This window comes from Macaca thibetana, chromosome 15 (genome assembly GCF_024542745.1).
Source record: "Macaca thibetana thibetana isolate TM-01 chromosome 15, ASM2454274v1, whole genome shotgun sequence".
NCBI classification, from domain to species: Eukaryota; Metazoa; Chordata; class Mammalia; order Primates; family Cercopithecidae; genus Macaca; species Macaca thibetana.
The window spans coordinates 22,702,638-22,729,636 of NC_065592.1; the positions used below are offsets into that span (position 1 = coordinate 22,702,638).

The 26,999-nt window shown below is 39.7% G+C and overlaps 1 protein-coding gene across 4 annotated transcripts in view; it reads left to right on the forward strand.

The window, feature by feature from the left end:
* The window catches only part of ASTN2 (astrotactin 2), a 988,433-nt gene that overhangs the window by 308,542 nt on the left and 652,892 nt on the right, over nucleotides 1-26,999 (forward strand). For all 4 annotated transcript variants that reach the window (XM_050759610.1, XM_050759611.1, XM_050759612.1 and 1 more), the window contains one exon: nucleotides 24,981-25,088. In XM_050759610.1, the coding sequence (XP_050615567.1) occupies nucleotides 24,981-25,088 (108 nt within the window). The remainder of the gene's footprint in view (nucleotides 1-24,980; nucleotides 25,089-26,999) is intronic.

The window sequence follows — 26,999 nt, forward strand, 5'->3', positions numbered from 1 at the left end:
GTGTGGATGTCAACTTCTTCTAATCCTTTTACCAGATAGAGACAGAAAAGGAAAAACTCATTTTCCATATTAATGGACACATACTGTATACCCCAGACTGTATTAATTACCTGTAGCATAGACACCACATCTGACAACTGGAAAAATTGGGCCTACAATTTGTTTGAGTTTGTATTAGCTCGCTGTTACCCTCCTGAATCCATCTGAATTTTGAAGGGAACAGACTGGTGAATTAAATGTGAATATGATACAGACCACCACTCATGCATCTTTAAAGTCTGTAAGTATAGCATTGATTGCTTCCATTACCCTCAGGATGAGACTTTGGTTTTAGTTTCCTCTCTTGGGTGGCAATGGAAATGTCTCCACTTGTCTTCCCCACTATGATAGTTTTAACACAGAGTCCAATGAAACAATCAGCGGAGGATTCTTCCAGCCATCAAATATGGCTGTGTCAGTTCTACATTTGGGGACCAGGGAACGGACCCTCCCACTGTGAGCTACACCTAGGTTGCGACTCCATTGTGTTACCTAGCACCCCTTGGTCCCTGACTGTAAGTATGCCTTGGGTCTCTGTGTATCACTGTCAACCTGTATTCAACGGTCTTTGAAATGTCTGGATGTTCCTCTTCCTCTGGTGTATGATTGTCCAAATAAAAGGCCATAAGTCCCTCTGAGGAAGGTCTAGAGGAGACATTACTGTATACACTCACTGTGGCATAGTGGCCTTCCTCATGGGCACCGAGGCTCTCCTTTGGTTGGTGAATGCAAGTCTGAAAACTGGTTCAGGTCCAGAAAGTGGGCATGTTGTAGGTGCGAGCGAGTACTTGCCATCATAACGTGATGACTCATTGTGCAGGAAGTTCTCAGAACGCGTGTGGGAAGGTGAGTTTCCAGTCATTCCCTAAGAGATATGACAAAGTTTTCCAATGAGCCACCACCTTCTTCCAGTCCAGTTTTGTATTCCCACCCCCACACCCAATAGGAGCCAAAATATTTTGTAATTTTTCAGCATTTCACAATTACATAATCTCTGAGTATATATACTCAGAGTATATACATATATATATACAGACATATATATACACACACATACACACACACGTATATACATATATAGAGACACATCTATATATAATTTCCTTTCATATGAAATAATAGCTGTGTGAGGGAATTACCTTTTCACATTCTAGTGCTGTAGTGCTATTTTATTTATTCACCTCCATCTTGCAAAATCTACCCATAGGAAAGCTTCTAAAGTCAAACCCCATCTTCCTGTGAAAATCAGAATAACATGTATGTCACATTGTGTCACATTGGGATGCGCTCATTTTTGTCAGTCTCTGGAAAATGCCATATATCAGATTAAGGCTGGTGAGGTGAGGATTAGTGTCTCTGTTTCTTGTATTTCAAAAAGTGTAAAAATTATATTTAAAAAGATTCAGAGAGGTTTAATAATTTGTTGAAAATCAGACATGAAGGAAGAAGCTGGACTCAAATCCAACTCCCAGTCATTGCATGTGTTCTTCCTAGCACTTGTAATGTTAGGTTTGATTGCAAACTGTGGAGTGAAAGCTGTGAGATGCAGGAGAGAGTAAGGAGAAGGAGGTGTTGGAGGGGGTCAGGGACATCAGGAGGCCACATCCTAGTTTACCTTCCCCTCAACACACATGATAGGGACCTCCTTGTCCTGGCTACAGCAAGCTCGGGCAATTCCCACTCCTTGAACCTGAAGCCATTTTCTGGAAACTCAGAAGCAATTGGAAAATAGCACACCATGCCTAATCAAATACAATTCATTTCTTTCATCTCCCCAGAGAGTTCCTCATTTAAACAAACAGGTGAGTTTCTGAAAGTATACTTGTTTGCAAGATGTTTTCAAACCTGCATGTAAATCCTTTTCTAGTTTGAGAGGGCAGGCAGAGTGTGCAATTTACATTTTTTCTTTCCACTGTTTAGCTTTAAATTTTTCTGTGCATTATCTATTCATCCATTCAACAAATATTTATTGAATGCCTACTCAATGCTGGGCACTTAAGTGAATGCAGAGTATGGTGATAAAAAAACAAAGGTCCTGAATGCCTGCAGGTTCTATTCTTCTGTAAGAGAGGCAATAAACATAGATATGACATCATCTCAAAAGCAATAAATGTTACGAAGATAAAGAAAGCAGGGTAAGAGGACTGAGTGAGGAGGTGGAGGAAGAGAGCATCTTAGGGTGGTCAAAGAAGGCTTCTTGAGGAGGTGATAGTTGAACAGAGACCTGTGGAGAAACAACATTCTAGAAAGAGAAAGAATAGTATTATGACCCTGAGAGAAGAACAAGGTTAATGTATTCAATGGCCTGCAGGAAGACCAGGGTGAGTGAGAAGGGCAGGAAGAGATAGAGATGGAGAAATAGCCTGGGGCTACATAATTAGGATCCAGCTGTGGATTTTGGAGTATTGTTTTACAGCTGATAAGCATCCATTGGAGACTAATGAACAGGGAAAGGACTTGGTTTGATTTACATTTATAATATGACCTCTCTAACTTTTGTGCATGAAATAGGCATTGGGAATATAAATGTAGAAGCCTGGAGAGTGTCAGAAAGCTCATGTTGTGGTAAAATAGAGACGATGATAACTTCATCTAATGTTGCAGCTGTGGAGGTGATGAGAAATGATCAAACCTTAGGATTTGTTTTTCGGTAGAGACAATGGGACTTGGATCTGGATTGGCTGTTCTCTGGGAGAGGAAAAAAAGGGATCAGTGATGACTACCAGGTTTTGGTCTGGTTAAGTGCGTGACTGGAGATCTAGGATGGAGGCAACTGGTCCAGTAGCTGTCTTAGGAAGGGCAACAAAGAACTACGGCTTAACCATGTGATGTCCTCTCATCTGAATAGTAGCTTTCCAAGTCATATGGGAAATATAGAATTACTTTTGCTTTATAAAAGAAAACAGGGAAATTAAATTACTTACTTAAAGCCACATAACAACACTGACAGAACCAAGGTGTGGACCCAATAATCCTAGGTCTCGGCTACTGAGTTTTCCTTAAAACTGGTCAGCGAATCCCTTTGAACAAGCTGCCACTTTTTTCCTCATTGGGTTTGTGGAGAGGTCAGAATTTTATTTTATTTTTTTAATATAACAGTGATTTTCAAAGGGATTTCACCTACATTCTGCCCTGCTGTCATGAGACACAGGGGCCTTTGGGTGGCTCTTACCCCCAGCGCCTGCAAAGTTCGCCCTGGAAATGAGTGCCACGTCTGAAGAAAGATGGAGTGTGATAGGCCCCGGTGTGTGATGTTCCCCTTCCTGAGTCCGAGTGATCTCATTGTTCAGTTCCCACCTATGAGTGAGAAAGGGGGGAGGGGGGAGGGATTGCATTGGGAGTTATACCTGATGTAAATGACGAGTTGATGGGTGCAGCACAGCAACATGGCACAAGTATACATATGTAACAAACCTGCACGTTATGCACATGTACCCTACAACTTAATGTATAATAATAATAAATAAAAAAAAAAAAGAAAGAAAGATGGAGTGTGACAGCTGCTTAGAAAGCATACTGTGTTCTCCTGGGATAGAAATGTAGAAGGGCTGTTGGGGATTGTTAGCTCAGGGAAAGAAAAAGTCAGACTCTCACACATGGTAGAGTATTTCTGTTTGAGATTAACAGGCTAATAACTCAGCAAACAGGATTAAATTGGAAAACATCTCATCAAAACATCTGCAGTACCATGGGGTGGGGGATGATGATGAGAACCCCTCTTGATTTATTCCTTCTGGCCAACACTTGTTAGCTCCTCCTCTGTGCCAGGAACCGTATCAGGAGCTCAGGGAGAGAAAAAGCCTCTGCTCACATCTTGAGACAGTAGGTGGGGGGAGCCCTTCCCACTCTCAACAAAGTCCCTCATTCTTTCTTAAAACAGCCTATTGACACAACTTTGGGTATTACTGGAGCTGCGTTTTTTTCTCTCTCTTCATTCTTTTCTTTTTTTCTTTTTTCACTTTGCTTTTTTCCCATCTCCCAGAGCTGTTTAAAACCCTAAACTTGTCCAAGAAAGAAAAGAAAAAGTGCAAATAGCAAATTACATTTAGTCCTTTCCACTTGGATCTGAGCTAATTAAGTTTGGTGTTTGTATAGGACCTTTCATGTGTCTCCCATGGAGAGTAATGAATTTTTCCTAGCTAAGGGGAAACTGAGGTACCCCATCCCAAAGAGGAGCCTGCTCTCTATTTTTCACTTGCGTGATTTCTTGACTGCTGTGAAAACCTCACTGTTATCACCACCAGTCCCCATGCTTAAGCATTCATATTACCATATTATCATATTACCATATTGTCCACAAGAGGTATGAGAAAGAACACTGGGTCCAGAGACCCAGGAGTTGATTGTGAATCTGTTACTGTCATCTCCCAAGCATACAGCTTTATATATCAGTAATAGGACATTCTGCTTACATTATGCAATTGTTAGACTTAATTAAACGATGAATGGGAAAGCCTTTTTTTTTTTTTTTGCTCATGCCAGAACTGCCTGAAAACCCCATCAACACACACACACACACACACACACACAGACTTTTTAGGAACAATTGGAAATAACTCTACTGGCCACAGGACAGCTATTAGGCCATGGAGGCAGGCATGTTCCCATGTAGCCTAACTTGGAAAGAGGAATTTTGCAAGGACTTTGGAGGAAAGCTTCCACTATTGCCTTCCAGAATCACCATTCTCCTAGACTAGCATTCTGCAGAATTAAAAAAAAAAAAAAAAAAAAAAAAAAACTTTTGATGAAATCTTGTCCTTTAACATTGTTTACAGCTTTGATCAAGCAAATGGCAAAGATTATTCAAGTTAGCAGTTGAGTCTGTTGTTCTTGATTGTGTGTTTATTTAATTCTTGTGTGGCCAGAAAGATGCACATGATAAACACCCTGTAGTGCCTTCATCATGCCTCAAGAGTATGTTCTCACCAATTTACATAGGTTCACAAGAAAACCCTTGTCTCTGCCCAGTTCACATTCTTTTACTAGTTTCAGCTTATTCACTGAAAGCTAGAGCCAAACCAGATTCTCTATTTCTCTTCTGTGTGATCATCTTTCCTCCATTCTCATGCCTCACTACACACACAACCCTAATCTCACATCCTGACCATTCTCTCTGCTACCCCCAGGAGATAGGAGCGAGGCCCTGCCATGTGTTCCACAGCTCTTGCATTAGCATGTGCTATAGCCTCGTTATACTTCATTCTGGCTTCTGGCTTCTTGACCATTTCCTCTGTCTGAATGTGAGCTCTTGGATGGGAGCGATTGTATCTTTTTTTTATTATTATTATTTTTTTTTGAGATGGAGTCTGGCTCTGTCGCCCAAGCTGGAGTGCAGTGGCACGATCTCCACTCACTGCAAGCTCTGCCTCCTGGGTTCACGCCATTCTCCCGCCTCAGCTTCCCGACTAGCTGAGACTACAGGCCACAACGCCCAGCTAATTTTTTTGTATTTTTAGTAGAGACGGGGTTTCACTGTGTTAGCCAGGATGGTCTTGATCTCCTGACCTCTTGATCCGCTCGCCTTGGCCTCCCAAAGTGCTGGGATTACAGGCGTGAGCCACCGCGCCCGGCCAGCAATTGTATCTTATTAACAGTTATACCCCTAGCCTACTGCACAGGCTTAATATGTAGTAGGCATTCAAACAACATGTTGAGTAAACAAATCAATATTTGAATAAATGAAACTACAGCTATTTGTCCAATGGTCCAAGGTTTACAATGTCCTTTTAAATGTATTATCTCATTTAAGACTTGTGACCATACTGTAGAATAGATATTTTGTTTTGTTTTGTTTTGCTGAGACAAAGTCTCACTCTGTCACCCAGGCTGGAGTACAGTGGTAGGATCTCGGCTTACTGCAACCTTCGTCTCCTGGGTTCAAGTGATTCTCCTGCCTCAGTCTCCTGAGTAGCCGGGACTATAGGCGTGCACCCCCATGCTTGACTAAATTTCGTATTTTTAGTAGAGACAGGGTTTCACCATGTTGACAAGGCTGGTATTGATTTCCTGACTTCAAGCGATCCACCTGCCTCAGCCTCCCAAAATGCTGGGATTACAGGTGTGAGCCATCACCGTGCCTGGCCTGGAATAGATATATTCCCATTTTAGAGATGTGAGACTTAGAGTTTAGAGAGCTCAAGTGACTCACTTAAGGTCACTGTTAATGGTGATGACTGCTGTATAAAAAATTACCCCAAAGCTTTGTGGTTAAAAGCAACAACCTTTTCCTTTGGCCCAGAATTTTGTGGGTCAGGAATTTGTAAAGGGCTTGGCTGGGCAGTTCTTGCTTGGGGGTGTCTCATATAGTTGCAGCCAAATACCTGGCGAGGCTGTAGTTATCTGAAAGCTCAACTGGGCTGGACATCAAAAATGGCCCCTCACATGGCTGGGAATGGATGCTAGTTGTTGGCTAGGAGCTCCACTGGGGATGTTGACTTGAGTACCTACATGTGGGCTCTCCAGCATGCTAATCTCTGAGTAGTCAGGTTTCTTGGATAGTGACTGGTTTCTGTCCCAGGAGAACTAAGTGACATTGCATGGCCTTTTCTAACCTGGCCATGCAAGATACATAGCCTCAATTCTGCCATTTTCTTTTACTCAAAGTAGTAACAAGCCCTCCCAGATTCAAGTATTGAAGATCCTGTATCTCAGTGAGAAGTATGTCAAGAATTTCAGGGCTGTGTATAAAACTACCACAGTAACACAGACTTTAAAAACAAAACAACAACAACAAAACTCAAACTTAGGTTTTCTGACTCTAATTCAATAATTTTTTTGCTACTCCATGATTGATATATAACATGAATTTTGAATATACAAAACAATTCAGAGCAAATGCAGTGTATCAGTGAGGGAGGGCCTCAGTTCTCCAGACAGCTGCAGGAAGAATTGTTATGCTAAAAACACAATTTCTGATAAATTATTGAATTGTCTGTGTTCTAATTTCATGCCTGAAATGCAGAAGAGAAGTGAGGATACTCATCCCTCTGGGATTACTGCTCTGCCCTTAAGTCTGACCAACAAGAAGAGTGTCATTCGATAATGAGTTGTATTAGACTAAAACATATATCTTAGTCACGCATTTGACTAGGGACACAAAGCTGGCCTTAATCTGATAAATCCCATAGACTTTTTTTAAAAAAATGACTAATGTTCATTAAAAAGAGTTTCTAAAATTCCCCAAAGTGTAAACAAAAATGAAAATGTTCTGTAACCTCATCCTCCAAATACTACTAACATATACATTTTGCCCTAATTTTTTCAAGCTTTACTTACATTTTTCTACATGCAACTTAAAAATGATCTTTATTAAAATGTAACTTGTTTACAAGAAATCACATCCATTTAGAGTATGCAATTCAATGAGTTTTGAAAGCTGTATACACCATTGACCATTTCCTTCACCCCCAAAAGATTCCTAATGACCTTTTACAGTACATCCTTCTTTCTACCTACAATATCAGACAACCACAGATCTGCTTTTTGCTACTATAGATTGGATTCGTCTTTTCTGGAATTTCATTTAAATGGACTCACACAGTATGTACTTTTTGTGTCTGGCATCTTCCATTTAGCATAATGACTTTGAGATTTCTTCCTTTATTTACACCTGTCGGTAGATCTTTTTTTGTTTGTTTGTTTTTTCTGAGACGAAGTTTCACTCTTATTGCTCGGGCTGGAGTGCAATGGTGCGATCTTGGCTCACTGCAACCTCCACCTCCCAGGTTCAACTGATTCTCCTGCCTCAGCCTCCTGAGTAGCTGGGATTACATACAGGTGCCCACCACCATGCCTGGCTAATTTTTGTATATTTAGTAGAGATAGGGTTTAACCACGTTGACCAGGCTGGTCTTGAACTTCTGACCTCAGGTGATCCACCCTCCTCGGCCTCCCAAAGTGCTGGGATTACAGGCGTGAGCCACCGCGCCTGGCCCAAATATGCTGTATTTTATCTGCCAACCAGTTGATGGATATTTGGGTTGGTTGCAGCTTATTGCTACTATGGATAAAACTGCTGCGAACTTTCATGCGGAAGTCTTTATGTGAACATACCTGTTTTTGTTTCTCTTGAGTAACTAGGAATAGTATATCTGGGTTATATGGTTGTTGTAGAATTAACATTTTGAAAAATATGGATTTTTTTTCCAAAGTAGATACGTGATGCATAGTCTCATCTGCAGTAAATGAGAGTTTTACTTGCTTCAAAACCTTGTCAAGACTAGTAAGACGGATCTTTTTAAAATTTAGCCATTCTAATTGTTGTGCAGTTGTATCTCATTGTGATATAATTTGTATCTCCCTGATGACTAAAGAGGTGGAGGATCTTTTCATGTACTTATCAGCATTAATATATTTTAAGGTATTTCTTCAAATCTTTTGCCATTTTTTATGTGCTTATCTCTTTGTATTGTTATGAGTCTTTATAAACATACTTTGTCAGATATATGTATTACAGTTATTTTCCCCGATTCTGTAGCTTGTCTTTCCTTTTCTTAGTGGTGTCTTTTGAAGAACAAGATCTTTCATTTTTCTAAAGTCCAATTTCTCAAATTTTTTTATGATTTATGCATTTTGTTTTCTATCTGTGACCTTTGCCTACCCCAAGGTCAAAACAATGTTTCTCCCGTTTTCTCCTAGAAAGCTTACAGATTTATCTTTTACATTTACTTCTGTAATCCATTTTGAATTAATACGTGTATATGGTATGAACTATGGGCTTTTCTTCATTCCTTTTAGCATATGGCTCTCCAGTTGTTCCAGCACCATTTATTGAAAATACATTCCTTTGACAACTATATCAAAAATCAATTGTACATACTTCTGAACACTGTATTCTGTTTCACTGATTTATATTCCTATCCTTTAGCCAATACAAACTGTCTTGGTTACTATAACTTTATAATAGATCTTAAAAACAAGCGGTGTTAAATCTACCAACTGTGCTATAAAATTACTTAGCTATTGTAGATTACTTGCACTTTCATATAAATTTTAGAATTACCTTGTCGATTTCTACCCAAAAAAAAAAAAAAAAGCTCGTTGGGATTATAACTTGGATTTCATTTACTAAATAGATAAATTTAGGGGGAGAAAGCATCTTAACAATATTGAGTATTATAATCTGCAAACATGGTATATTTATTTATTTAGATTTTCTTTATCTTGGCAGTGTTACATTGTTTTCATTGAAAACATATTGCATACCTTTTCTTAAGTATTTGAGAGTTTTTTCTACACTACTGTAAATAGAATTATTTTTCAATTTTTTTTAGCTTTTGCTGCCAGTATGTAGAAGTACAATTAACTTTTGTATATTTACCTTTTATATTTCAATCATGCTAAAGTAATTTATTCTAATAGTTGTTTTGTATATTCTTTGTGCTTAGTTTTATAAATAATCATGTCATCTTTAAAAATAGTTTTATTCCTTCCTTTCAAACGTTATACTTTTTCTTCTTCTTGCTTTATTGAAATGGTTAAAGCAAGGGTGTCTATATATTTCATTTTCAGCAGTTTGACTATGATGTGCAACTCTTTCTTTTTCCCATCTTTAAATCCTGTTTGATTTTCCATTTGTATCTTACATTAAATTTGGTAAATTCCAGCCTTTATTTCTTTATTTTTGTTATTCTATATCTCTCTGAGACTCCAGTGATCTGTATTTAGACTGTTTGATATTGTCCCATGGGTCCTTTAGACATGGTTTAATTTTTCTTTTCTTCGTTTTTCAGATTGGGGAGTTGGAAATTTTCTATTAATGTATCTGTATCTGCAAAGCCATTGATTATTTTGTTCATTTAATTAAGCCCATCCAGTGTTTTTTTTTTTTTTTAAATACATATTCAGTTCTAAAATACCTATTTGGTGCATATATATGTAGATATAGTTTTTTCCTGCCAATAGTCCTCACATTTTTAGTCATTAAAATCACCATTTCCTTTACCCAACTGATCACAGCTTTTGCCGTTAAAGTTCTTGTCTGCTAATTTCAACATCTGGGTCATCTTAGAGTTGGCCTTTGCTGGTTGTCTTTTCCCTTGGGAATGAATGAAATTTGCCTGGTTTACCATATGTTGAGTAATTTTGGATTTAACTTTGGAAATTGTGAATTTATTGTATGAAGACTCTTGGGTTTTGTTATTTTTCTTTAATATTCGTGTTTTGTTTTTGAAGGCAGTTAATTTGGTTGGACTTCAGCTGTCCTGCCTTTGGTGAGCAGCAGCTCAAATCTCTGGTGTTTTATTATCTTCAGCTGAGCTTGTCAGGGCCTGTCTTTCACATGCGTAGTCCAGAGGTCAGCCAGAGATATGGGCAGAGATTATACACAGATTCTGGGCTCCTCTTCTCTGGGTCTCTCCTTTTCTTGATTCCTCCCTCACTCTCTGCTGGCTTTACTTGATCTGGGATCCATCCACTGGGTCCTCAGTTCAGACAATGGCAAACTTATTCCTGCCGCTTCAGGTTCCCTAGCTATGCTGTACATGTAGCCTACCCTCAAAGGAAGAACCTTAAAGATGAGAAATTCATCCTGTGCTGGCTACTTCCTCCACATTTCAACTTCTTTCCAAAATATACCTGCTTTTATTTACTTCCAAGAGCCCTCAGCCCTATTTTTTTTTTTTTTGGTATTTTGTCCAGAATGTATCATTATCATCTGCACAAGGATAGGTCTGTTACTAGTGTACTCCTCTGTACCATATGCAGAACCTCCTCTGTATTTGATATTAATCATTTTATTAACATAGGATTTATGTTTTTATCCCCTTTCTTAAAACTTGTATTGAAACGTAAGTATTTTCTACATTATTTTATCATCATCAAAACCTAATATTCTAACATCATTAGCCATTCCCCTCAAGTTGGACATTAAGGCAATTTTCCATTTTCCAATATTTATAAATAATATTGCAATGAGTATAACAGTGCATAAAGCCCATCCTGTGTTTAGGACAGGTTCCTTAAGGTGAATTCCCAGAAGCAGGTCAAAATGGATGGACATTTTTTAAGGTTCTTTTTTATATTGCCAAATTGCTTCCCAAAAGGACCGTATAAATTTGCACTGCTTGCAGCAATTTAGGAAAATGGTCATTTCATAAAATAATATCCAGACAGCACTGGATATTATTAAAGCAAGAAATAACTTTTCTATTTCAAAAGATGAAAAATTATAACCAAAAATTTATGAACACATATACACATAACATTTTAATGGCAGAGGATAGATCTTCCTGGTTCTATGGCAGGAGATTCCGGCACGAAATAGGTATATTGCAGAGAAGACTCTGAAAAATAAAATTCCGAACAAATAATCACAGACAATTAAAAAGAGCAGGGAAGTTGGGAAGCATAGAGGGAGAAGATATACTTGTACAGGAAACTAAAAGATGACAAAAAAGGCCAAATATGTGAAACAGTTTAGCCCAAACTCATGAGAATACTCCCAGAAAGATTGAGGCTTCGAAATTATCAATGCATGGTGGACAAATTTGAAAGAAAATAAGCAAAGATAAAACACACTTTAAAAATTGCTTTTGGAACAATAAGAATAAGAAAATAATTGTCCTATTGGATGAAACAACTGAAACTTTATTACCAGATGAAAGTAAGGAACTAAGTTCATTCTGATTCTGTCAGATTTGTCACACATCAAGAAAAAAATCTGAAAACTAAGAAAGGGAGAATAAAGATGTTCTATAAGAAGTGGAGTTCTAACACAGGAGTATTAAGTATTTACTTTGAAGTGGCTGCCTTGATTTCCATCTCTAGACCCAATCAAATTACTTCCAGGAGCTAAAATAATCTTGAGATGTTTTCAGAACCAGAAAGTTGGGTGTAATCTTGGAGGAAACAAGGCAGGAACAAGAGTTGCCAAAATTCTTTTGAAGGACAGATTTTTTTTTTTTTTTTTTTTGAGACAGAGTCCCCCTCTGTTGCCCAGACTGGAGTACAGTGGCTCACTGCAACCTCTGTCTCCCTGGTCAAGCGATTTTCCTGACTCAGCCTCTTGAGTAGCTGGAATTACAGTCATGTATCTCCACACCCAGCTAATTTTTGTATTTTTTGTAGAGATGGGGTTTCACCGTGTTAGCCAGGCTGGTCCCAAACTCCTGGCCTCGAGTGATATGCCCACCTCGGCCTCCTAAACTACTGGGATTACAGGTGTGAGCCACCATGCCCAGTCAGAAGGAAAAATTTTATCCAGCTTACTAATAAATGGTGAAGCACTATTGAATCTTGATTTTGATTCTCAAGAACAATGAGGTGGCTTGGTCAAATTTACATGGTTAATGTGTGAAGGAAAGTTGGGAACACCAGAAGAAGCCATCATGAGTTCATGAAGAAAAATCTTACCAGATGTACTGCATTTCTATTTGGATTGGTTTATTGCATGAGAAGATCAGGGATATATTACAGATACCAGATATCGGAATGTCAGCAAGATATTTGACAAAGCAAGGTCATGCAGCCAGTATGGAGATGGAGTTTATTGGGAAGTTAAGTGTCTTTCTATTCCCAGTATTCCATGCTAGGTTTACCCTGGTGAGAACTCTGGTTCTCACAAGTATATTAATTTCTGCATGTGTTTATTTGAATATTCTGTCTTCCCAATTAAATGTAAGCTCTTTGATGGCAGAAACTATTTCTGTTTCACTTCCCAGTGCATATCCACGTCTAGGCACATTATGGGCTCCCAACAGATTGAATGAACAAAGTGTGTGTGTGTGTTTGTGTGTGTGTGTGTTTTGTTTTGTTTTGTTTTGTTTTCCAAAGGGTACAATTGTAGGCTGCTTGATAGCATAGTCAAGATCGTTTACTTTTATTCAATTACATGTTCTCAAAGAGTTCGTTAATGATCTGATGTCACCCTGAAGAGGGTTCTCTGCCCATTAGCTGGCAAGTTTTATTCCAACATGAATGTCAATGTCTTAGAGAAGGGAATACCTAGCATGGAATACTGGGAATAACAAGGGCCGCAGTTAAACTTCCCAATCAACCCCGTCTCTGTACTGGCTGTGCAATCTTGCTCAAGACAATCCCTGAAGATATCAATTTATTGATATTTAACACATGGATATCAGCATCAACTTAATTGCACTCTTATATGTACTCAATGATTGTACCATACATAAACGTTTAGTCCTGTTGCTTGACATGTAGCAGGCACTCAGTCGCTATTTGTTCCCTTTGTTACCTCCTGCTCCTTTTCAGGTTTATTCAATTCATAAAGGGCATGTAGTCAGGGAATAGGGCAAACGTGAGATCAAAAGATTAGGACCAAAAAAGTACATCTTGAGAGACTAGAAGAAAGGGTTGAAATATACAGATACAATTTGGTAGTACAAAACGTTCTTTACTTTGGTTTAGAAAAATCAATTCTACAAATACATGATGGGAAAGACCAGATTTATTTGCAGTGCATGTCAACAAAGAACTGAGGGCATATTGAATGTAAGTCAGCTGCCAATAAAGCTGAAGCGGGCTTGAGCTGCCTTGCTATAAGTCTCATGTTCAGAGAGAGGGAAGTGTAGTCCATTATTGCTCTATGCAGGTCAGATCACACCTGGATTAGCATGCCCAATTCTGGACATCAAAACTCAAACAGGACATGAGAAAAATGAACTACTTTGAAAAGAATATGACAGAATGAATTTGAAATATGGGATGAGTATCAAAATTACTAAGATTTGAAAACAATGATGTAATACCCAGTGTTACAGAAGATACAGTGAAATACAGTGAAATAGTCACTCATATACAGCTGATTGGGACAAAATTGGTATATCCTTTTGGGAGGGTGTCTTAAATATGTCAAAACCCTTTGACCCATCAATTTCTCTTTCAACACTCAAGAAAATTCTACATGGGGTTGCATAGGGCTGTGTAGAAATATTTACCTGTGAGAATGTGTGATAAAATAGTGAAAAACTGAAAACAATGTAAAATTTAAACAATAAGAAATTGGTTAAATAAACAGTACATTGACATAGTAATTTTACTATATCAATAGTAGAACTTTTCAAACATTAGGTGATGTTGAAGGTGAATACTTAATGGAATGATCATATTTATGACATTTTATTTAACTTTAATTCCATATGCAATTTATATTTATTTTCTCACAAAAGGAAAAAAAATAAAAAGAAGAATATCTCAATATTCAGAGAAAATCACCATTATCATTTGGGTAAATGTAGGTATAGCATAAATAAACGTATCATTATATATAGATAGATATAGATATATATTTTTTACAAAATTCACACGATATGCTGAAGTTACAAGACAATGAAACCTAGTTGCAAAAACATATGCCTATAAACACACAGTTAAAATCTCAAAGTAAGAGAAGTCAGTTGGGATAAATAAAATTTGCCTTGATGATTATTTTCTTCTTTGTGCTTTTCTTATCTTTGAAAACATTTCTACAATAAATATGTACTGACTTTATAATTCAAAAATTATAACTTTTAAAGCATATGATATAAGGAATGGCTGAAGGAATTAATAAAAATATGTAGCTTGAGCCAGGTGCAGTGGCTCACATTTATAATCCTAGCACTTTGGGAGACTGAGGTGGGCAGATATCACTTGAGGCTAGGAGTTTGAGACCACCCTGGCCAACATGGCAAAACCCCGTCTCTACTAAAAATGCAAATATTAGCTGGGCGTGGTGGTGGGCACCTGTAATCACAGCTACTCAGGAGGCTGAGGCACAAGAATCACTTGAAAATGGGAGGCGGAGGTTGCAGTGAGCCAAGATTGTGCTACTGCACTCCAGCCTGGGTTACAGAGTGAGACTCTGTCCCAAAAGAAAAAAAAGAAAAGAAAAGAAATATGTAGCTTGGATGAAAAGATTGTGAGTGGGCACATAAGCAATCTTCAGATGACTGAGGACCATCATATAGGGAAGGTGACAGTCTAAGTCTACCATTTTAAAAGTCTGGACAGACTCTAGAAAGTGGAAATTTCATAGAACTTAATATCTGACCAACCTCAGATACTCAGATCTGCCCCCTTACTCTACTATAGCTTCCAGAAATAGTTCTATATTCTCCTCCCTGCTCTGCCATTTATGAGCTATGGGATGTTGACCAAGGCCTCTGTAGTGTCTCTGACCCTCAGTGTCCTCATCTTTCAAGTGAGAATGGCAATGCCCATCTCATCCAGTTATTGTGAATGTCAAATGAGCTGCTGTGTTTGGGAAGAGAGTAAAAATATTAGCTGTTATGCAATATCTGTGAGATGTTAATGTCTTTTTCAGTCACACGGTATGTCAGGAACAGGATAGACCTAGGACCAGAGTCTCTGGACACCATACCAGCTCTTCTTCCCATTGCCCAGGTGCCATATGGTGATAACTTGGAAAGAGTGTGGATATTTTTGTAGGACTGGACAAGGAGTGTTCTGTTTACCTACTGTTGCATGATATAGCATCCCAAAGCTAGTGCGTTAAAGCACCAATCTTATTATACTCACAGATTCTAGGAGTCAGGGAGTCATACATGATAAAGGAAATGTGGATTATCTTAGCTCCACAAGGACTGGACTTCAGCTTGGAAACCTCAAACATCCATGGGTAACAGACGGCTGGGGATAGAATCAACTAGAAGCTTCTCTCATGTTTTTGCCACCTGGGATGGGCTGGGATGTCTTAAATGCTGGGCTTAGCTGAGACTCTTGACTCAACCACTTACACATAGCCTTTCTATGTGGATAAGAATCTCACAGCATCATGGCAGTTTTCCTAAGAGGAAACATCTAGAGAGCCAGTGTTTTCAGAAAGCCAGGCAAAAACTTTATTGCTTTTCAAGTTCTATCCCTAGAAATCCTACAGAGTCACTTCCTCTGCATTCTGTAGATTTGAGGTACATTCCTAAGGCCAGTCTAGATTTGGGGGCAGGGAAATGAGACTCTACCTTTGATGGAGGAGTGGCAAAGGTCCCACTGCAAAAGAGAAGACAAGTTGGGAGATTTTGTTATGGCCCTGTTTGGAAAATATACCATCCCACAGGGAGGAGTGGGATGTTTGAGAAGACAAAGCTTTACTTCCCTGGAAGACTGAGTTAAGCTAGATTGGAGATCTTTTCCCTCATAAGTAGTTATTTAAGCCAAAATTCAGGGATAAATTGGATCATTTCCTTTCTTGGGTGATGGAATGATCCCCCTCTGAGATGGTCATATGACATTAAAGGTCAAGTGAGTAATGGGTTTAAACTGCTGCAATAAAGCGTACACACTTAAAAAATAAACAAAGCTTTTATTAAGTATCTTTTTTTATTAGCAAGCATTAGAAGTTCATTGGAGGAGAATTTTTAAATGCATAGGAGCAACAATAAGAAATTTTTTAAAGCACACCCAAATCTTATCATCCAGAGAAAAACCACTGTAACACCTTAATATATTTCCTTCAATATGGGTGTACATGTGTGTATTTACATGTATTTTATATGTACACTTTAAAAGCAGAATATTGTTGTTTTAAAATATGTTTTATTATATGCTTCTTAAAACTTTGTTCATAACCTTAGATCATGACATCTCAGAATGACTTTTTACTTCTTTCTTCTTTATTTATTTTTATTACATACACAGAGTAGCATCCATACCAAATATGAGCAAGCATGTATAAACTTACACAAGTGGAATCCCTCTTTGTATTCTTCTCTGCATACCTTTTCACAAAAGTATGTCTTGGAGAGGTTTGTATGTCTATAATTTAGATCTATGTCACTGTTTTCAGTGGTCTTATGAAAGACTATGTGCTATGATTTTTTCATCAGTCTTCTGTAAATGGACATTTCAGTTATTTCTTATTCTTTCCCTGAAATTATAAACAATCAGATTTAGCTATATTTTACCATATATAGTTTTTCACCATAAAAATCAATTTTAAAAGTTCATCATAAATCCCAAGAATGTTGCAGAAATTTCTTCCCTGGGGGATCAGACAAACCAGGGCTCGAATCCATATCCTTCCACTTAGCAGGCTGGGTGACCACAAGTAAGGAGCTCCACCTCTCTCGGCCACATTTGGAGAAATAGCATAGTCACCTCTATGTAAAGTGTCTGGCACTGTGCCTGGCCTATAGCAGGTGCCTGATGGCAGGTAGCAGTTACAGTCAAAACATCTCCGAGAAGTGAATGTGTATGAACATTTGTGGTTAAGCTCTAAAGCTCAGAGCAATTGTAGGTTGTGTGGTTTAGGGGGTGTGGGAAGTTTACCCACTTCTGTCCTTTTTCCATAACTGGGACCATTTGTATTCCCTAAATGGTTGGGGGTCAGATGGGTTTTTCCATTCCTGAACCGCATATTTCTTTATCTGGCACAATTCTGGGCAATCTAAAAATGCAATATCACTGTCACCAGCTTGAGGAAGACATGGAGCCTGAATAATTTAACATGTCACCACCATCCATCATGATAGCAAGAGCAGGAGATGGAGTGTGGAGGACTGGGCCTGCCGAGGCTGGCAGAGCAGGTCTGTGGACAGGGCAGCCCAAGCATAGAAGTTAGATTGCAAAAGAAGAGCAGTGAGTTAACTCTCATAGGCCCAGGAAAGACCTTATATCATCTTGCTCCATAGTTCTCTATATCATGACTTTTATGTTGTTCTGATGCCTTGATTAGCCTCAGAGCACACCTGGGTCAAATTCCCAGTTTGCCACCAAATATCTATGCCATCTAGGGGAAACCTTTAAATATGTCTGAATGTCTTCATTTATTTAGCAGCAAAATTGAGGTAAGAATCCTCAGGTAGAAGGCTTTGCTAAGTCCTAGAATGGCATGCCAAGAATATCTAAAATGCTTACCCACTAGAAAGCAAACTCCAATAAATCAGTAATTTTTGTGTATTTTATTGATGGCTTTATCTTCAGTACCTAGACAGTGTTTGGGACAGCATGGGCCCTGAGTAAATGATTGTTTACGGAATGCATAAACAAATGAGTGAGTATTGTGATGATTTTAGGTGACCAGGTGGTCTAGGACAGACTGAATGGTCCCCTTCTGCATCCCCACACACTGGGCTAGGACTCCAGAGGTCTGAGCTCTTGATTCTTTCAAGGTGGCTGTGTAATTCTTCTACTCTGTGCCCCAGCTTTCCCTCTCCCTGTCTCTCTCACAGCTCTCACATTCCCCATTTATGGTTCTATCACTAATTTTGTAATATTACCAAAAAATAAAAAAAAAATGGGTTTCTTTTTTTATATTTTGTGAGATATAATTCACATAAGATAAAATTAATCATTAATTGACCAGGCGCGGTGACTCACTCCTGCAATCCCAGCACTTTGGAAAGCCAAGGCAGGCGGATCACCTAAGGTCGGGAGTTCGAGACCAGCCTGACCAACATGGTGAAACCCCGTCTCTACTAAAAATACAAAATTAGCTGGGCATGGTGATGCACACCTGTAATCCCAGCTACTCAAGAAACTGGGGCAGGAGAATTGCTTGAACCCAGGAGGCAGAGGTTGAAGTAAGCTGGGATCACGCCACTGTACCCTAGCCTGGATGACAAGAGCGAAACTCTGTCTCAAAATAATAATAAATCATTTTAAAGTGTATAATTCAGTGGCATTTAGTGCATTCACAAGGTTGTACAACCGTCATCTCTGTCCGGTTCCAAGACGTTTCCACCACCCCTGAAAGTAACTCAATAGTTATTAACAGTTACTCCTCATTCCCCCTTTTCCCTAGCCACCACTAGTCTACTTCCATCTCTATGGATTTAGCTCTCCTGGATATTTCATATAAATAGAATCATATAATATGTTACCTTTAATGTCTGGCTTACTTCACTTAGCAAAATATTTGCAACATTTATCCACATTGTAGAATGTATCAGTATTCCTTTTTATGACTGAATATTATTCTTTGTCTATATACCACATTTTGTTTATCCATTCATCAGGTGATTGACATTTGGGTTTGTACGTTTTGACTTGTAAATAGTGTTGCTATGAACATTCATGTACAAATACTTGTTTGAATGTCCTATCTTCAGATTTGGGGCTGGGGGTATATACCTAGGAGTGGAAATCCTGCATCATGTGGTAATTCTGTTTAACATCTTAAGGAACCACCAAACTGGTTTTCACAATGGCTGCACCATTTTGCATTTCCAGCAGCAATGTATGAGGGTTCCAATGTCTCCACATCCTTACCAACATCTGCTATTTTCCATTATTTTGATTATTGCCCACCTAGTGGGTATGATGTGGTATCTATGGCTTCGGTTTGCATTTTCTATTGACTAATGACAGTAAGCATGTTTTTAATGAGAACAGAGCATTTTTGAATCAGACATAAGTCAGATTCAAATTTGGGCTCTGCCATTTGTGTAATTTTGATTAAGCAACAGTGAGATTCTGAATATTGATTTGTCCATCGATAAAACGGGATTAACTCCTACATCTCAGACCCCTTGTGAGGTGTAGGAAGGATATTGCATGTAAGGTACCTGGGGCAGTGCTTATCACACTGTGGCATGTGTTTAGCTCATCTTCTCAATGGCTCCATCTCAGGCTCTTCAGTACCAGAAGAACCAAGGGCCCAAGGAGCAAGGATAGAAAGGCTGCTGGTTCCAGCAGATAGATGACCTCTTCTTTTCCCTTGCCAGTCTCTAACCATTATCACTTTCTCTCAGCCCCTAAATGGAAGTATGCGAGCAGCCCTGTGTAATTAATGGCTGCATTTTATTGCACTAAATCACCAATTTTTTATTAAAATGCTAACAGAGGGGGCCCTTTTCTAGCCATCTGAATCACCTCCAAGTCAGACTGTAATTGGCCTGTGGCCCCTTCAGATTATATGGATACTCAGAGGCTACATGCCTTGGGTGGCTGCCACCTCCCCAGGATGTCACAGCAGGCAGGAGAGTCAGGGGGCACCTCCAACCAGCAGCACTCTCTTCCTTTCATTCTGTTAAACACAGACAAGCATCAAGTAATTGAGAAATGTGCCCTGACTCTCACTTCTTGGTCTTTGTGCAGAATGTTTACATGCAACATACTGTTTTCCCCATAATAACCATTCAGCTGAGTTCCTGTACCCCTTTTAAAGATGAGATGAGAGAGATCAAATGCCCTGCCCAAGACCATATGGCTAATAAGTGAATCAAAGAACTACAACTCATGTCTGACTCCAATACCTTAATTTCTTTCTACTGAAGTCCATTACTTCCCTTGGCTCATGGATAAACAAATAGAGAAACTAACTAGACTCCAAGTGCCTTGGGAGCGGGGACCATAGATACTGTTGTTTAACAGAATCCCAGCTGTGCCATTTTTTCATCCAGGTCAAAAATCCAAATTGTTTTTTAAGATTTAACATTTTACTGGCGGTCGTGGCTTATTCATCTTCATCCTGTACTCAGATCCTTGCCCTTAATTATGCTCAGTAATATTTGTTGTACAAATGTGTCTAGAACTGTGTTCTCCAATATGGTGAGCACCTGAGATGTGGCTTGTCTGTATTGTGATGTGCTATAATCACAAAATGCACACTGGGTTTTGAAGACTTACGAAAAATATATAAAATATTTTAGTAATAACTTTATGTTAATTTCACATTAACATAATATTTTAATATAGTGAGTGAAATGCAACATATCCTGGAAATTCATTTGAACTTTTATTTCTATCTTTTTAATGGGGCTACTGGAACATTTAAAATGGCATATGTGGTTTGCATTATATTTCTATTGAACCGAGTTTATAGACATTGTTTTTGAGCCTCAGTTTTCACTCTGAACACGTGGTACTTTAATAGTTACAAGAAGGGAGTAAAGGTCAGAAGAGTTTGGAAATGGAGGCTTGACCCGAAGGGAAAAGCCTTTATAGAAACCCTTATGGTAGTTATAGGGGTGTGGTCTCTGTGTGCCTGGACATGTGGAAAGATGAGGGAGTCACAAAGATCTTGCTAAGCCTGATTAGAGTTCCTACAAGAAAACAGGTCCAGGTGTTGGGGTCAAGTAAGAGAACTGCTAATCCTTAATGGTCAACATATCATGCATTTGTCAGCCCTCTACATCCATATGCAGGCATGTGTGTGTACACACATAGGCACAGACACACATACTTTCCCTGGTTGTATTAGGTATGAGGCAAGCTTTGCAGGTAGACAGACCAAATTTCAATCCTGTTTCTCCCACTTACTACCTCATATCACCCCTCTGAGACAGTTATTCATCTATAAAACCAAAACTCATGATACAGTCCTTATAGGATGACTGTGGACATTGTAAACAAAGTATTTGTTCATATTTTATTGTAAACCAGCATTGTAAAAAAGGAATAGATTTACCTACCACTGTCTGAATTTGAATTGTGGTTCTACTACTTGCAAGCTGCGACCCTGAACAAAATATTTAATTTCCACGTGCCTTCATTTTCTCACCAGTTGAGATGGGAATAAATGTAGTAACCTACCTCCTATGTTCTTGTAAGTATGAAATGAGTCAACGCATGTAAAGTCTTTAGAATAGTGCCTGGAAGAGATACTGTGCTATGCCAGTGTTAGCTTTTCTTATATTAGAATTGCCTGGTGACTTTTCGGTCACTCTCTCTATCTTGCCCCAGTAGGGAAAAAATAATGTCTGATTCCTGTACGCCAGATTTGTTCACCATGGTAGGGATATACGAGGTCATGTGTTTAGGATAAAGTAGAGATTGGAAGGAAGGAAGGGGGTAAGAATTTTGCTGAAATGTTTCAAAGTGTGGGCTGTGAGAAGAGTCTGAGGTGGCCTCCTAACAGGGATAGACCCCTCGTTTTTGCTCTGTGGCTCCAGACACAGCGGAAAGTATGGCAGATGTTTTCTGAACATAAGAGAATGACCTTATCAGATGCCTTCATTTTCCCTTTGGCCAAGAATTACGTATAGATGAACAGAAGTCTTCCTCCCTCCCTTTTTTTTTTTTTTTGGAGATGGAGTCTCGCTCTGTCACCCAGGCTGGAGTGTAGTGGTGCGATCTTGGTTCACTGCAACTTCCACCTCCCCGGTTCAAGCAATTCTGCTGCCTTAGCCTCCCAAGTAGCTGGGATTACAGGCACACGCTGCCACACCTGGCTAATTTTTTGTATTTTAGGAGAGACGGGGTTTCACACATTGCCCAAGCTGGTCTCGAACTCCTGAGCTCAGGCAATCTGCCTACCTTGGCCTCCCAAAGTACTGGGATTACAGGTGTGAGCCACCACGCCTGGCTCTTCTCCCTTCTTTTCTTTCTTCTTTCTTCTTCTTCTTCTTTTTTTTTTTTTTCTTTTTTAACAGTAAAATCTTTTAATGGCAATTTTAAAAGCCCTGCTGGCTTCTGGGGACCTCTGCTCTCTAGTAACTTCCAAATTCTCCATGAGCTCCCTGCCAATTCCATTTCAAAGCAGAGCCTTTAAATGGAGGACTGAATCTGGCAGAATCTGAAGTCTCCTCATGTCTCCAGGCCCTGCTTTTAGTTGCTGGGGATTGGGGAAAGTGTGCACTAAGGCTCTGGGACAGACCTTGCCTGATGACACATTTGGGACAAAGATCAAATGTTGTTGTTCTTGTACTTTCCCACTCATTAGAACATACCGTCTCAGGGAAGAATGGGTGTGGGGAGGCAGATATTAATCTTTCAATTTTACAGACCCTGAAATCGAGACGCAGCATCATAAGTGACGAGAAATTTGAGCTTGGGCATTAGTTCCACCTGGTTTCAAAGTCCACCTTCACTCATTATTAGCAAATCATTTTTCTTTTCTGAGCGTCACTTGCCTCATCTGTAAAGTAGGCACAATGAGGCCTCCCTCCTAAGGGTATTATGAATTCAGTAGTATGAATGAGATGTTGTGTACAAAGCTCTGAATGCCGTACTTAGTGCCTTGACACTCAAAGGATGATCTGCTCTTTCAGGGTTCACTCATGAGTGGTTTTAAGGAAAACAATGCCTGTATTACAGAGAGACCGAATTTGGAGTTGGACAGACTAGCCTCAAAGCTTAACTCTCCTAGTCATCTGCTGTGTGACTATGCAAGTAACTTTGCCTAAGCATGTCTTTGCATCTTCGCTTTATAATCTAGTTTGTTAATTACACCACTCTTATGAGTATATCATGATGATGATTGTCTACAATAATGTCTACAAATCTTCTAGGTACACAGTAGACTGTGCAACAATGTTGCTAGAAGAATGAATGTGTAATAACCATATTGCAGAAAAAGTGTCTGCAAGTAGAATTTCTGTATACTGAATGCCATTTCAAATACCCTACCTGAGGAAATTACATAATAAATCCTTTCGTGAATTGAATAACATTTCCTTCTAATATATGTTTTTCTTTTCCTCAGTTGAAATTTTCGAATAGGTAATAGGTTTGCATGGTGCTTGACTGAAAAGATGCAAAGAGTTTATAGAGAAGAGTAGCCTCCCTCTGTTCCCATCTTTCAGCCACTTAATTCTCCACCCAGGACAACCATTTTTACCAGATTCTTAAGTCTCCTCCCAGAAAGTCTATTACCATAGATGGCTGAAGCCCCATCAATGAAACAGTTTAAAAACCAAAGTCCTTATTTTCCTGTGCCCATCTACTCACGCCCAGTATCCTCAGAGGCTCTCTCTCCTGGTTATTTCTTCTCTGGAGTAAATAATTTACCAATCCTTTAATCCCTCTCTTTCCATATCCTGTCTTTTTTTTTTTAGCAATTAAAAATGCAGAAAGCACAAAGATAAAAATAAAAAATATCCATATTTCTCTCTTTGGAATTAATGACTATTAGTATTGTGACACAATTGCTTTTAGCCTTCTTTTTTATCCTTTCTGCAATCTGTCGTTCACAGCATATGAATGCATTGCCCTTTTCCTTCCACAGTCCTCTGAGTTTGTCTCTGAAGCACCCTTTGCACTCATCTCCTCCTCCCACCCTCACTACACAGGCCCTCCTGCAAGCCCTGACCTCCATTCACCTGGGTGGTCACTGAGCCTCCTGGCTGCTTCCCCTGCCTCGCACCCATCCTGCAGCCTAGGTACCACTGGAGTGTTCTTCCTTGTACACACCATGGCTGGTCAATTCATACTTTTGCTCTAGAACCTTCCATGACACCCAAAGTAAAGCTCCCTATCCTCCGTTTGGCACCCAAGTCCTCTCCCTGTGTGTCTTCCCAGTCATTTCTCCACTTAATGTTGCCTCCGACTGCCCATATGGCCCATTCCTGAGGGTGCTCAAGCTGGTACCTCTGCTGGAACTCCTTTTTCTACCAGTGCAGCCCCATCCATCCTTCAAGACCTGACTTAAATCTTCACTCCTGCATAAAACCTTCTCAGACCCTCCGTGCTGAAATGAATTGCACTCCCCCATATTCCTAGCATCTCATTGAGTGGTAAACAGAAGCCATGAATTAGGTTTAAGCCTCCTTAGGATTCCATTTGTCCTCCTGACTAGCTTATGATCCCCTGCCTGGCAAAGACTGAGTCCTATTTATTGTTGTGTCTCCAGAGTCTTGCTCTGAACCTGGCATATAGTAAGCACTTGATTGAAATGTGGTTGAAATTAAGTTATCTAGAGTGTTTTCTAGAGTGTTTGCTTATCACCAAAAGCAACAATAGCTATCAGTTATTTAAGACGTACTGCAGACCAGGTATTTTATATATTACATCTCCTTTAATCTTCACAGCAATCTCACAAGGTGAATAGTTTTATCCCTATTTTAGAAAGACAGAACCCAGGGCTCAGAAAGGTGTGATTTCCCGTCAAGGTCACACAGCCCAGAAGCTGCTGAGCCATGCTTGGACCCAAGATCTGCTTCACTGCAGAGCATGAACTCCTTCCATTCATCACACTGACTCCTGGGTGGCTTGGGATTTACAGAGAGAAGTCTGGGGATGGGGTTGCTGATCTCTGGGATGGCTGAGGAATCTCACAAACTTCTGAAGGCCTGGAAGGCTGACTGATAGATTGTGCTTCCTCACAGGGGGAATCAGCTTTGGGAGAGCCAAGGGGACATCGGGCTCTGAGGCAGATGATGAAACGCAGCTGACGTTCTACACGGAGCAGTACCGCAGTCGCCGCCGCAGCAAAGGTAATAGTGTCCTTGGAAGGTTCCAGAACCAGAGTTTGTAGAAGGAAATCCTGGAAATCAAATTTTGTGTTCCCTAGGAAATCGTAAATCTTCTCTAACCTGGTCCCAATCTGGTTAAAACTGAGCTTAATATCTGCTGCCCTGGCTATACTGGTGACCTTCAGTATATCATTTTCTCGACTTATTCTTTATTTGCTTTCTATCCTACCTTATTCTTCAAAAAATATTATGGATTTTTTTTAGTTTATGCAGATTTTTTAAAAATTCAAAACAGGAAATGAAATAACTAATCATATTAATATGAAAATAAGAATAAGGAAAATTATCCAAACACAGGTTGGGTTGATGCAGAATAATTCCTGCCATACTGTTTTGTAGTTCTTAGAAGAGGCTGGCAATTTAAGTAAGAAATTCCTGGCAGCCAAAGTGTAAAGGGAAACATACTCAGAAATAAAATGTACAGGGTTAATGGGAAAGAATCAAGCATTTGTTCAGGAAATTTTACTTACCAGACCAGAGATAAAGTCCTCTACTTGGTATGTATGAAGAAGATACCATGTGACTTTCTAGATGGTTTCTTCAACAGATAAAATTCAGTATTGGTGCATAATTATTTCTCACAGTGTCACTCAATGTAGGGGAATGGCCAAATGCTGAAGCAGGACTCCACAAAGGTCTGAAACCTGTGGCCAAGATCCATCATTCTCTGATTATTCAACGTGCTCTGAAGGGAAAACATAGCATATTTCAGGCAATTGTCTGTGAATGTAATTCCTCATCTTGGATTGTCCATAAGGACAGGAAAGCAGCCAGTCTGAGACTGCATTCTTGGAATAGACCCTCCTGGGGTGCAAACATTGATTCCATGCCAGTGATAAAGGGCAGATCCATGCATGGGCTTTAACCACCCACTGAAAAGAAGGTCCTGTGACAAAAAACAGGTCCAGGTCATGTGGCAGGGTACCTGGCCCTCCTCTCCTACCTCCACAAAGAAGTGGGCTGAGAAGTAGCTGGGGCAGGGAGAAGGAGGAGGAGGAAGCTTTCTCACAAACCATTCTGCATGCATTCTATCCATGCACAGTGGACATTGCAAGAGTGCAGATCCCCATAGCTTCTGTGTGCTCCTTTTGCTCTTAGGCAAGTTATTTACCTTCTGTATGCCTCAGTTTTTCATCTACAAGTTGGACCTTGTAACTGCCTCATGGGGCTGTGGATGAATTTTGGTTAAGCTATGTAAAAAATTTATCATGGTGCCTAGTGTATGCTAAGAGCGAAATAAGTCAGACATTATTAATGTCAGTTCAGTTCTCATTGTTGTTTTTCCTGTCTCCTCACCTCTGGCATCTTTCACTGAAAAGCCCCACGTGGGAGGAGTGTTGCCATTGACACGTTACATGGGAAGGGTTTGCAGCCTCGGTAGCCACTGGAAGAACGGAATCTGCCTCTCACTCCTTCTCATTCCTCAGCTTTCTCCACTTGATCTTAGCCAGAAAACCAAGAAGCAATCCTCAGCTTCCTGGAATCTGCATTGGAGATTTAGAAGTTGACGATTGATGATTCTTGACTGGTCTTCTCCCTCACACAATCCAGCAGCCAGAATTAGGGCTGGGGAAGTCAATGGGTCCCCTCAGCAGGCCTGGGCTATTTATAGATAATTGGAAAAACATCTATCACTGAGCATGCCCCCCATAAATTGGTGTTCAACTTAGAAAAGCTAAAGCAAGCTACAGGCCCCAAGATGAAGGATTTAACCCAGTGCCTCCTTTCTTTCTCTCTCCTTCCATCCCTTCATTCTTTCCTTCCTCTCTCCCTCCCTTCTTCCCTCCCTCCTTTTTTACTCTCCTCTCCTCTCCTGTGCTCTCCTCTTCTCTCCCCTTCCCTTCTCTCCCCTCCTTTCTCCCTTGCCTGCCT